Source organism: Athene cunicularia (assembly GCF_003259725.1).
Source record: "Athene cunicularia isolate RWA chromosome 13 unlocalized genomic scaffold, athCun1 chr13_part1, whole genome shotgun sequence".
In the NCBI taxonomy this organism is placed as follows: Eukaryota; Metazoa; Chordata; class Aves; order Strigiformes; family Strigidae; genus Athene; species Athene cunicularia.
Window position 1 is genome coordinate 11,499,256 of NW_020799117.1, and position 12,266 is coordinate 11,511,521.

Genomic DNA, 12,266 nt, shown 5'->3' on the forward strand with positions numbered 1-12,266 from the left:
AAGGGGCGACCGGCGCCGCCCGCCCCACGCGTGTCCGCGCCACGCGCAGCCGGTGGCGGGGGCTCCGCGGCCCCTCACCCGGGATGGGGATGGGAAGGCGGCTCAGCTGCGCCCGAGCGCAGTTTTTCAGGGGGAGCAGCTGGCTGCTTGCCCTTTGCGGGGAGGGGGCTCGAGGGGAGTCCGGGCTTGCCCATCTTGCCCGGCCTGGCGAGCCTGTGCGTGGGCTCCATCACCAGGTTTTGGTCGTTCACCCCGCTCTTGCCCCGGAACAGCAGCCCCCAAGGCAGTTGTTGGCTGACTTGGCCACGAGCAACCACATCCCTAAAGGATCCAGGAAGTGAGCAGAAAAACGTGGCTCTCTTGGCAGGGGTACGGTCAGATCAGCAGAACTGCCGTACTCGGGACAGCCCGCATACCCCTGGAAGCTGGGCGCTGAGCCGGGGCACCCCACCTCTCCTCCCCGGCAGCCACCCCTGGAGCCAGGCTCCCTGCCCAGCTCTGCCCCCGGGGCCGCGGAGGAGACCAGGCAGTGACCAGCGCTTCTCCACAGCGGCACCACCCGCGGCCTCCCTCTTCCCAGCAGCTCCTCGACACGTGGCATAACCACAGCTCTCTCCCCCGTTGGGCTTTTAATTACATTATAAACTTACTCGAGGCTTGCACTAGCAGGTCATAAGCTTTCATATGAATTTAATTTAATCATAAACAACTCATCTCACTCCTTAGCAGCTCCTTAAATGTGGCTCCTTTTTATACTGTTAACTTTGCTACAACCACCCCAGAGAATTAATGGAGGTGCAGGCAGGTTACCAGGCTTTATTTACCCCCTTGCCCTCCCAAAGGGCTCATCTTCATCCTCCTCCGGCTCAGCTAAACCCAAGACCACAGTGACCCTGCAGAGACAGCCACAGGAAGGATGCTACATTGTCAGAAAGGGACATCGCGCCACCAGTGACCTCCCTGACGCTTGCTGACTAGCTGCTGCAGGGCTGGGTTACTTGTAGACAAGCTGCACATCTCTCCCTCTCTGCCCCAGCCCTGTTGTTACTCCTCAGTCAGACACGTGTTGCAGGTAGATGGGCAGGAGGCCATGGAGAGGCCCTGAAGAACCCTCCCTTTACTCTCCCATCAGAAAAGCTCCGACATTCATGAGGGATGCTGGGGCTGGACCTTGAAGTGCTAATCAAGTGTCGAAGCCTGGGAAACCATCAACAGGCAGCAGAACTGCAGGTTTTGACGCTATATGGAGTGCCCAGGCTTGAGTGGTTGGAGTTTTACTGGTTTTAAAAGCCCAGAAAGATGCATGAATCCTCCAAAGGATGGCGAGGAAAGCATCCAAAGCAGCTGTGCATCATGTTGGTAAGAGAAGATGTGTACATCGAGGAGACGTGGAACACTGGAGAAAGAGGAATGAAACAACTACTGGTCTTCACATGCTGAAAGGAGAAACTGAGGTAGAGAGCAGCTGAGAGCACTGCAACTGAGCAATGCAGAGAAGGATGTAACCTGAAGAGCTAAGGGTTGTAAGGCCAGACAAGGGGGTCACAGTGATAAAAGAAGCAAGTAACTGGATATACAAACCACAAAAAGAAGCACAGAAACATGCTAAACAAAATGCAATAGATTATAAATTGCAAGGTAAAGGGAATTAAGTGAGGCAACTGATTTTCTAATGCTATGGCTGTAGCCATCCCTCTTGTTTCAGGTGCTGGTTTGTTCTGGTTAGCAGTAACTGTGGGACTGCATCTGGGGAGAGGGTGTCTCTGCTTGGGACACTGGTTGCACGTATGCAGAGCTCGTCTGATCCAGTCTGGTAATTTGGTTTTACAGGAGTGCTCTACACCCCTCATGCACTGAAAACTACATAGCCAGATTGATCAACTTGCTGCCCAGTCCACCTGTACATTAACACAAATTCCACCATCAAGACACCTTGGACTCACTATCCATGAACCCTAGATCAGTCTGTGAGAAAAAAAAAAATAAAATAAAAAAACCTCTGGGAAGAGCAAATCAAGAACATGCCATTCAGAGAGCATTTTGACCTATAGGTGGAGCATCCATGAAAAGGCTAAACCGTGTTTTCTTGCCAGACATTTAGTCTAGCTTTGAAGCAGTGATAGCTGCAGCACAGAGGGATGGTGTAGGACCGTAGGGGTGCTGAACAAGCAGCTGATGAACAGCCAGAGTCCCAGGTGCCACCAGCTGCAACCCTCCCAGCACGCCAGACCCTGCACAGCATTCCAGCTGCGTGCAGAGCTGTCCTGATGGCCAGCACAGTAAGGACCAGCAGCAGAAGCCAAGTGTGAAAACAAGCAGGGAAGTCTATGAGATGGCTCTGAAAGGAGCCTCATCCATACTCATGTTTCTGTCGTCTCACACTGGCCACAGACTTAAGGGGACAGAAATCCTTCCTCGAGACTGTCAATTTAGCATAGAGGCAGATGGTGGATTTGGCGTAAGGACACAAGTTCTGCCAATTTTTACAGCCTAAATCCCATTCCCTGCATTCCCCTTCTACAAGGCCTTCTTGCTGCTGTGGACCACTGTACTGCTGTGCACCTTCATCAGTGACCTTCATGCTGGCCTTCCCCTTTCCTTTCATCCTGGTTCTTCTGCCAGAGAGACAGAATGAACACCACACTGTGACACGGTGAAGGACACCTCACTCCTGAACTTGAAGCAGCCCAGAGGGACACAGATGGTGCTTGGCTTGGGGAAGCTTTGTGCACACCTCCCCTTCTCAGGGGTGCATGAAACCTTTGGGCATTCCCTTGCTGGTACATCGATTTCCCTGTGCCACAAGGTCCTCACACAGAGATGTGTGACATGGAAAGCAAAAGGAGAACATAATGAATGAGATCTCACAGCATCTTGGACCTACCTGCTCCAGCAACCCTGGTCTTCCACCCTTACCCTTCCAGTTCCTTTCTGTGTACTGTCCTGGATGTGGTCCCATGGCTCCCACATGCTGTTGGGCTCTTGGTCCATTACTTTCTATCTGGTATAAAGCATGTGTATCAGACAGCCAGCTTGTTACACACAGGGGATTATTTTATCCATGTCTTCCAGCATAAACCCACTCTAGGCCTACAAATGCTGGCAAAGAGCCAAGCAACTGCACAAAATTCAACTGGAAGCACTTAAGGATCAGCATCGCTTCCCCAGCACCATGACCTGCTGAAGTGACTCCATCGCTCCTGCATCCTGGCAGCACTGGCTCTGGCTGCAGCCTGACAGCTTATGAGCATCCAGGAACAAGGAGAAGTTGGAGACAACCACAGCTAATGCTGCAAAATGGCTCCTGTTTTTAATTAATGAGTCTGACGAGAGCTGTTGAGATGAGCAAGGTACAGCTTTACACACTGACCTGACCGCCTCCAGAGAGAGGCACACTGGGGAGCCAGGTGTGGAGATGTACAACCTGGCTTGGGCTCTACTGCACCTCAGTAATTTATCAATGAAACTACCAAGAATTTGCTAAGGAACCCCAAATGAGGGGTTTGCAATTGACCTGGGAGTCCTGTGCTTGGCCCACACCTGTGGTGGTGTGGCTGCAGGAGCAGCAGAGATCTGGCAGCAGCACCTCCTGTGAGGAGGTTAGGTGGTACAAGGGTACAGGTGCAACCGAGGGGAGATTTGGGATAAACAAGTCATCTCCTGCTGCCCTAACCGAAGTTTGAAGTATTGTTAAGCAAAACAAAAATAACTACACAGGAGAGCTCACCACCCACTCAAGAGTCAAGATCTCCTCAACTCATGTGTGTTCTCCCTCTCTGTCAGGATCAGCTGAGCAATTTAAAGCAAGAGGGCAAATGACTTCTGAAAAGCCAGCCATCAGCTCAGATGTGCAACTGGGTTTCTGCTTGGCTGTGACCAGGCTCCAGCTGTTTGGGCACAGCTGGGCCGTCCCTGAGGTCTGTCAAGTGCCAGAGATAGAATAGAATGAGAAAGCAGTGTCCCACCATGAGCCCTGAACTGCAGACGAAACACTATCTGCAATCATTCTGGCATAAAGAAGCCACTATTGTTGCTTGCTTTTTAATTTAAAAATTATGATTGTGTGCCAGGTGGCTAAATGTTCCCAGTCCTTCTCTGTGTACAGAACAAATGCATCCATCTTTCCCATGCTCCCTCACAAAGATTAGTCAAAAATGATGCTCCTACCACAACAGAGAAGCCCAGCTGAAGCCCAGCAGAGAAGTGAATACCCACCATATCACTAGTGCTGGATTACACTGATTCTTAGCCACCACCAGGAATGATTTTCCATTGCTTTGAGAGCAGTAATGCAGGTTTTAGCTGTGTGGTGTGGATACCACCCATCACAATCATCCTGCCAGCAGATTTCACCCATCCTGCACAGAGATATGACAGCAGGGAGAAGCAGATGCCATGGAGGGGATGCTCAACCCTCAAATAGGGGAGACCCTCCCGGCACACCTGTGCCAGTGGGTAATGGAGCCCTGGAAAGCTCCTGAGGATAATGCTGGAGCAGGAGACAAAATAGTGAAGCACCGATGAGAATCAGAGATCTGGTGACAACTGTGCCATAGCAAACGACGAATACAGGAAAAAGAGTGAGCAAACATTTCAATGCAATGGGACAGCTCAGCTCTGGTTCTGTGCTTGTTCAGGCAGCAGCTGAACTCCAGAGGCCAAGGCTGCTGCTTCAGTGTGCATGCCATCTAGTGAACAAGAGAAAGAGCAGCAAACGTCACCCCTGCATCCCTTGCAAGCCTGGAAACCAGGCCCAGGGAAGTCCCAGTGGGTGCTTGTGAGGGCAGATGGGGTGCCAGGGCAATGTGTCCCTGCCACCCAGCCCCATCCCGCTCAGGAGAGGTGCAGCAACAAACCCCATCAGCAAGGCAGAGCCACCAGCCTCTGCAGAGGCTTGGCTCGCTCAAGCACTGCACAGTTAGGCATTTGATGAATTAAACCAGTGTCCAGTGCATCAGGAGAACATGCAACAGCATTTGGCTTAACAGAGTGCAGATGACTTTTGAAGAAGGTGCCTACAGCAGTGCTCACCTCCAGCTGTCCTCCTGCAGCGAGGGAGGGAGAGCAGATGCAGCTGTAGGAGGAAGGCAGTTAGGCACAAGCCCCAACTCCAATGAGTCTTCCTGCCTGCCCTGCTTTTTCTTCCCCCAGGGAGTTTCATCATCCCCATCACAGCAGGAACGCTGCAAAAGCCTTTGGGCAGCTCAGAGGAGCCTGGAGCCCAGACATGACAGGACACAAAGCACAGAGGAGGTAATGAGGAGAGCTGAGTATGCTACAGCTGCTGCAGCACCAGCAACTTTTCAGGCCTGTCATCTCTATTTTTAAAAATTAAGAAAGATTTTTACATTTGCTCTGTTTTCAGCACTGCACCAGGGCAGAATGGTAAGTGGCAGTTATTTCTGGAATACAAAGTACTTTCAACATATATTTATAAATGTAAGTATCCTCATGGATGAAACTCCCCTCAGGCACTGCCAAGGACATGCAGATGAAGTTAAATACTCCCATGAGATCCTTTCCTTCACTGGGATACATTGACTGAGGCTAATTTTGACCGATGTGCCCTAGGAGAGAGTGTAGTCCTGGTACATGTAAACGAAGGAGATGGCTAATTATGCATCCTCAGCTACTTCATTTCTTACTATCTCATGGAGCAAGGACACAGGCACCCTCATGCTTTGCTGTTGTCCCTCACCACAGTGCTGCCTCTTTAAAACCCCACCAGCAACAACTTACAGTACCAACTCCCTTTCCCTTTCAGCACCCCATCTGAGTTCACAGCCTGCAGTATTACTTAACCTGGGTGGACACTGGTAGCAAGGTAATTTCCAACATGAAACTCAAGGTAGAAGCTGGCAGACTCCAGAGCAACCTTCCAAAAACAAGGGGAAAAAAACACATTAGCTCTGGGGGCTCATGTCAAAGATGCCCTTCTGCATCATGTGTCCTTGCTTGGCATAGAGCCTCTGGATGAAAGAAATTATAACTAAGCCAGCAGGTAAAAAGCTCTGAGCAGAAAAGAAAAAACCACACAGGCCATGTGGCTGGTTGCAGAGGTGGTGGGAGTTTTTTTAAGCAACCCAAGGGAGCAAGCAGAGATCTCCCCTTTGCACTGACAAGAGAAGATGTGATTTGTGTCTTGGCCCCATCACAAATCCCCAGGATCCAAGCACTCCTCAGCCGAGGGTAGTGTGGGAGCAGATAGGGAGGCATCTTTATCCCACCAAAGCAAGGCAGATGATGCATTTGTCTAAGATCTTCTGTTAAAACCAGGCAAGCTAATTAAAAAGGAAGAAAAAGCCACACATAAGTGATTTGCACTGTTCAGATGAGAGGATGCAATACTCCCTCTCCACCAAGCAGGGTCAGCCGAGCACTGTTTTAACACACAACTGCTGCTTCGCTTCAGGTCTACCAGTTTCAGCTACATAGCAAAAATGTCATTGCCACCGAGCTGCAGCATGCAGCAGAAGTGTTTCTGAAACAACTAGCTCTATTTTAAAGAACTGGAAATTCAGCCTTGCAAGGTTCACATGCCAGAACTGGCTCTGGAGGTTTCTGTAAGTCAGCAAAACCCAGACTAGAAGCAAAGCTGGTCCGAGGCTACAGCTGATGATCAGGCAGGAAATCAGACACATGCCCAGGTTTCTCAGTCTGTTACTTTATTAGAAGGGTCTTTACATCATAGTGGTGGCCCCACTGAAGACAAGATATTAAAAAAACCTTTTTATTCAAAGCCACAATTTTAAAAAATGGCATCCCATCCCCCCTCAAAACCAAGCTGGGTTTATTCATGGTTCCTTCTCAACAGGAAACAACAAAAACATCCTCTTTTGAAGGGGGGAAGAAAACACCCTGTAAACTTGACGATCAGAAGATGTGCTTCCCTGCCCTCTTCTAGGAGAGGGACATGGTTACTAGAGCCCTGGCACATCCAGAGAGGGAAGAGAGAATAAGGCAGGGGCAGGGCACAAAACCATTCCCACCCTCTGTTAGCCAAAGCAAAACTACGTTGCTAGCTCCAGGCTGCAAATAAGCTGGACTGGAGAAAGGGACAACCGATTAACCAACTGATTTACCATGGGGGCATCACACCAGCTCTTGAAAAGCCTCCAGAAATAGTTTCCTTCCTCATGGCTGCACAGTATCTAGAGAGAGCTGACACTCCCTGGGCTGGTGAAGGCAGCAGTGCCCTTCAGCTGGAGGAGGTCTGTTACCAACAGCCCTGCGGCAGCACATCCTTCTGCAAGTCACATGTAACAACACATGAAGAACAGGCACCAGGTACTGATTTCTGCGACAACAACAACCATTTCATAGAATAGCTCTGGCCTGACCCCAGAGTGTGACCAGAAACAAAACCACTGGGGCTGCTAAAACACACTTCCAATGCAATTAAAAGGCTCAAACCAGCACATTTATCCTGGTTCAGGAATAACCCTCTGCATTCCTTGAATTTACATCAGCTCCCAGCTTGGCACTGTTGTATCTGAAAGGCACAGTCGATGCTTTTGGAGATGGGACAGGCAGTCTTCCTAGAAGAGGCTAGTTACTGAAATGCTGCTATGCGGTCTGCTGGCAAAGGGTCCCAGCCCTTAGACGTCCATCTAGGCTATGTTTATTAATAGCGACATTAATGGTGGGGATTCAGAAGAAACTTGGAATGGCCCAAATGGATGTAGTCTTGCTAGTTTGCAGAAAGCTTATAAATATGTATTATGGGCTGTAAATGGGTAGTAAATAATGTACTTTATCTCAGATAGAGAGGTGTTAAAGATCTGGGGTCTGACTCTTTCAGCTAGGTACCTAGAAGTGTAGCACATCACATACCACCTTTTTCTGAAATGCCAGTATATCTCTAAATCAACATATGAGACTTTAAAACAACTCTTTGCTTTAAAGCAGAAACATTTTTTCTTGCTAGGGACACAGGCCTAAAGCAAACAATGTTGTCCAGAGATCAGAGTCAAAAAACTTAAGTGCTACCTTACACCTTTCAGTTGAGTAAAGAAGGTGCTGTCCAGTGAGGTCTCTGTCCCCCTACCCAGGTCTGTGCTCTGGGTCCTACCAAGCAGCCCAGCCAAGCACTGCCTTGGGCAGGTGGAGGAAGGCTGCCCAACCGAGATGCATCACCACGGAGCAGAAAGAACAGAGGGCTGGACGTGCCACTGCTCTGCTGCTCTGCAGTGTGACTCCAAGCTGAAAGCCAGGAGAAACATCCAAGAAACTGTGGCAAATCATAAGGAGATGGGACATCAGTGGAGAAAGCAATGCTGAGAGTAACAAGCTACCGTGACCTGTCTTTGCATCTCCTCTTCCCTTGCATCCCTTGTTTCAAGACTCCTTTATTCCTTCTAAATCTTTGCACCCCACAATCCTGACTGCAGAGTGGTCAGGCTGGCTGACCCACACGACCCACACATATAGAGCACTTCAAAAAAAAAAAACCCAAACAACAAACTCAAGCACATGTGTGATCATGAGGGCTCTGGCAATGACACCCTTCAGCCCTTCACTTGTCTTTAGCAGAAGGCACGTGACTGACCAATACCTCACTGTGTCACCTCAGGACCAAGCACTGTTACAAACCTCCTCCTCTGCAAGCACACATACACTTCTTTAAGAGAAAAAAGCCTGCAGCCAGCTGAACAGCTTAATTATGCCATAGTCTCTGTTAAGACAGTGTTAGCTAAGTGCCAGAGGGACTGTGGTGACAGCAATCACAGCAAATGAAGAAGCAGAAGCATCTTTGGAAGTACGTCCCCTTTCTGCACAGTTCATAGGGGGACGAAGAGGAAAGAAAAACCCAACCCTCCCTCCTCAAAGACAAAAAAAATCCACATCAGTGTCTCTCCCTTGAGCAAAAAAGGACCACAGTAGATAGAAATACATTTAAGGCAAGTATTGGGAGGCCACAAGGACAATGCCAAAGCTGCTCTGCCCTAGACTAGTCCTTAGAGAGGACCAGGAGGAGGAGCAGTCACATTGGAAAGAGAGGCTGAAAATTCCTGCGCAGAGGGCAAAAGCCATCACCTATTTCTCTTGTTCAGAGCAGTTACTGCTTCAGTCTGAGCTGACAAGCCCAGTGAGCACCAGGCTCACGTGAGAGGCAACACATCCAGCTAACAGTGCACCATCACAGAAAGGGTCCTGCCCGGCTTCCCAGCCTGGAGCTGTGCTGAGCAGCCCAGCACCTGGAAAAGCCACCCAAAACTTCCAGTCAGTGTCCCTCAGTGCAGGACAGAGGCCATGTTTATCCCAGACAGAGTGAAGGGACAGGAGGGTGCTGTTGCAAGAAGAGGCTTGCCGAGAGGATCTTCCAGGTCCAAGTTGCCCACCTGCAGCCCAGGAGGACACAGCAAGTACCAGCTGGTGGCCTGCCAGCTGCGAGGCGTTATGAGCTCTCTGCAGAACTGAACGGGACGAACTTGGCGTGTTTGGTTGGGGATGCTGGCATCTGTCCATCTGCCTCCTCGCTCAGCTTGAAGAACATCTCCTGCTCACGCTTCTTCTGGTTCAGCTCATCCTCCAGGGCCTTAAGCAGAAGGGAACACACACAAGAGCTGTATTTGAGATTGTACTGGAGATATGAACACTGTCCCCTCCAACCAGCCAAGCAGAACACCCTGCTCACACGGAGGAGGCACTACCTTCTTCCGTGGCCTCAGCTTATCTCGCCACTCCTTCATGTGCTGGTTGTGGTTCTCATCCAGGGACTTAAGCTTCTGGGTTTCGTGCTCAATCAAGAGGTGACACTTTTCATTCTAAACACAGATCACAAGACAGAACACCCATTAAGCAGCTGGGACTGTAAATCCAGCGGTCAAATAGGACTTGCATCAGCCAGAGGCATTCAGAGCTCTGAGCTCTAGGGCACATTTAGACATGGCCACAGAAACCTCTCAAGGCAGAGCAAGAGAACATGAGGTCTAGTTCACTGACAGTCCTCAGCAGCTACTTCTTATGACCCACTCCCTGCGCTGGAGCCAAAACAGTTCACAGGCAGCTCCGAGAGACCAAGCCAGGAGGGACAGGTACCTGCAGCTGCTGGAGCTCGTTTGTGTTGCTCTCGCACTGGGCCTGCATGTCCTTCATCTGTGTCTCATGCTTCTGCTGCTGGTGCAGCCGCTCTGCTTTTTGCCTCTTCTCTTCCTGCTGAGCAAACTGGAAGAGAGAAAAGCAGGTGCCCATGTAGGCAGCGTTGCTCTGATGTCTGAAGCTGGTTAAGAAGAGACTGGCCAGCGTGCACTATTATATAGGAAAGAAAGAAGAGCCCTGAGGACGCTTCCCAACACTAGTCACAATGGAAGCAGCACTGAAAACCACAACTGATGCCACAAAAGCAAGAGACCTCTGACTCTCTGCAGTAGGTTTGAAATTTGGGAAAAGCTGCCTATTTCTGACTTCCCTTCTGCCATTAGGCCAGTGGAGTACTGCAACCCCAAGCCAAGCCTCAACCCTGGTGCCCTTTGCAAGACCTGACCTGTTTTATCTTCTCCCGCTGCTCGGATGCACTCCCACTGGAGTGGATGTGGAGGCTCTTCTTGTACATGGCCATGCGTGTCTTCCCTTCGCTCCGCTGGATTTTGGGGAGCCGGGCTTTCTCCTGCTGCTGCCGAATTTTCAGCTGCTCTAACATGCGCTGGTTGTATCGCTGCATTTGCTCCCTTTCCTGCAATGCCAGAGGACAGGTATCAGAGGAGGAGGGACACCTCAGGCCAACGACAAAGTGCTAACGAGACCAAAGAGAGCTGGAGAGCAGATTTGGGAATTGCATGGGGGTGGCTGGTGACAGACAGCTCCAAGGGGACAAGAAGTGAGGGCAGCTACTGAACATGCTGTGAAAGCGGAGGAGAAGGGGACTGGAAGGAAGCAGAAACAACCGTGAGACATGACAGTCTTCACTCACTGCTCTGGGAATCCACCATCCCACATACTGGACAGTGACAGATCTACAGAAAAGCGCCCCAAGTTCACAACTGCTTCTTCTACATTAAATGCACACAGCATAGAATACACGTCCCAAGCAAGAAGGCTGACCTGAGCATTACTCTGGTCCCCTCTCACTGATAATGACCAAGTCCCTTAACTCCTAAGCCACCCTTACCCACTTAAGCCTGGAAGGGAAACATCCCTTTTGGGGACACCCAAGCACCCTGCCAACCAGCACCAGCACAGGAAGGTGCTAACTCTTCACCTTCTCATGCTTCCGGAGCAACTCGTGCCTCTGGAGGAAATACTGGTCCTTTAGCTGCTGCTTGACAAGCTGGTGTTTCTCCTGTTGCTGATGCTCTTCAAGATCCCAGATGCATGCCTCCCGGTCTGAGGAAGGGAGAAAGGTCAGGAGACAACCCACCCTGGCCCCCCCAGATTGGTCACACAAAGCGTCCCAAGCATGAGGGATCCCTACATGCAGGAGCAGTGCAGCAGGTGTTGAGGGGGGGGACTGTTCACCTCCTGTTTTCCAAGAGAAATTGGTTGCAAACCATATTGGAGAATCATTTCTTGCAATTATGAAGCCTAATTGGTTCATATTTGTAAAGTGCTTTGAAGATTAAAGTGCTAAGTATTATTATTGTTAAACATTTAGACAGGATCTGGCAAGGCTGTTTTTTCTAAATCCTATCCTGCCAGCTCGCAACTCTGTCACAGCATCTGTTGCGTGGGAAGAGCCAGTGTTGGATAAACCCATCGTTATAGCATTTGCTTTCCTCCTTTACAGCCTTTGCCACCCACCTCTCATGAGCTGCTGTTTTTTGTTCAGGCACTCGCGTTCCTTGTCGCAGATCTCTTTTTTGTTCTGGGCAGTTATATTCTTCATGGCTAGCTCCAGGTCCTCCTTCTGCTTGGCCAAAAACTCCTGTTCCTGGAAGAAAACAGCAGTGCCATCATGAGCCCTCCTGCTGCAACTTGAAAAGCATCTGGTGGTGTTGTAGAAACTGACAGTCCCTCAGGGGCCATGCTTCTGTCTACTACGCACTTCCCGAACTTGGAGTTGTGGCAATCTTCTCTCAGCCTTACCATGGTTTGTTTTTTCTGGGCAAAGTCATCCATCTTCACCTTCATGTTCCCTTTCCGCTGTTGCCGTGGCAGCTTCTCAACCTCGTTCTTGACCTTTGGGGAGGGAAATGAGATTTATCAGCAGGTAACTTTAGGCCAAGAACAACCCCACCTATTGTTGCTAAACAGCTGGACCTCAGGAAACACCCAAATATAACAAAAAAAAAAAAAAAAAAAAAAAAAAGCAGGTTGCAAACTGCCCG

General features: G+C 49.9%; 2 protein-coding genes across 2 annotated transcripts in view; both read right to left on the reverse strand.

The window, feature by feature from the left end:
- The window catches only part of SH3PXD2B (SH3 and PX domains 2B), an 80,490-nt gene extending 77,909 nt beyond the window's left edge, over positions 1 to 2,581 (reverse strand). Inside the window, exon 1 of the mRNA XM_026858542.1 lies at positions 2,381 to 2,581. Within this exon, the coding sequence (XP_026714343.1) occupies positions 2,381 to 2,581 (201 nt within the window). The remainder of the gene's footprint in view (positions 1 to 2,380) is intronic.
- A 5,321-nt stretch (positions 2,582 to 7,902) lies between these two features.
- Positions 7,903 to 12,266, reverse strand: part of STK10 (serine/threonine kinase 10) — a 50,834-nt gene continuing 46,470 nt past the window's right edge. The window contains exons 14-20 of the mRNA XM_026858543.1: positions 12,025 to 12,117; positions 11,740 to 11,869; positions 11,201 to 11,325; positions 10,487 to 10,675; positions 10,042 to 10,167; positions 9,654 to 9,767; positions 7,903 to 9,538 (exon numbers count right to left, since the gene is read on the reverse strand). Coding sequence (XP_026714344.1) covers positions 9,398 to 9,538; positions 9,654 to 9,767; positions 10,042 to 10,167; positions 10,487 to 10,675; positions 11,201 to 11,325; positions 11,740 to 11,869; positions 12,025 to 12,117 — 918 coding nt within the window. The 3' untranslated portion in view covers positions 7,903 to 9,397. The remainder of the gene's footprint in view (positions 9,539 to 9,653; positions 9,768 to 10,041; positions 10,168 to 10,486; positions 10,676 to 11,200; positions 11,326 to 11,739; positions 11,870 to 12,024; positions 12,118 to 12,266) is intronic.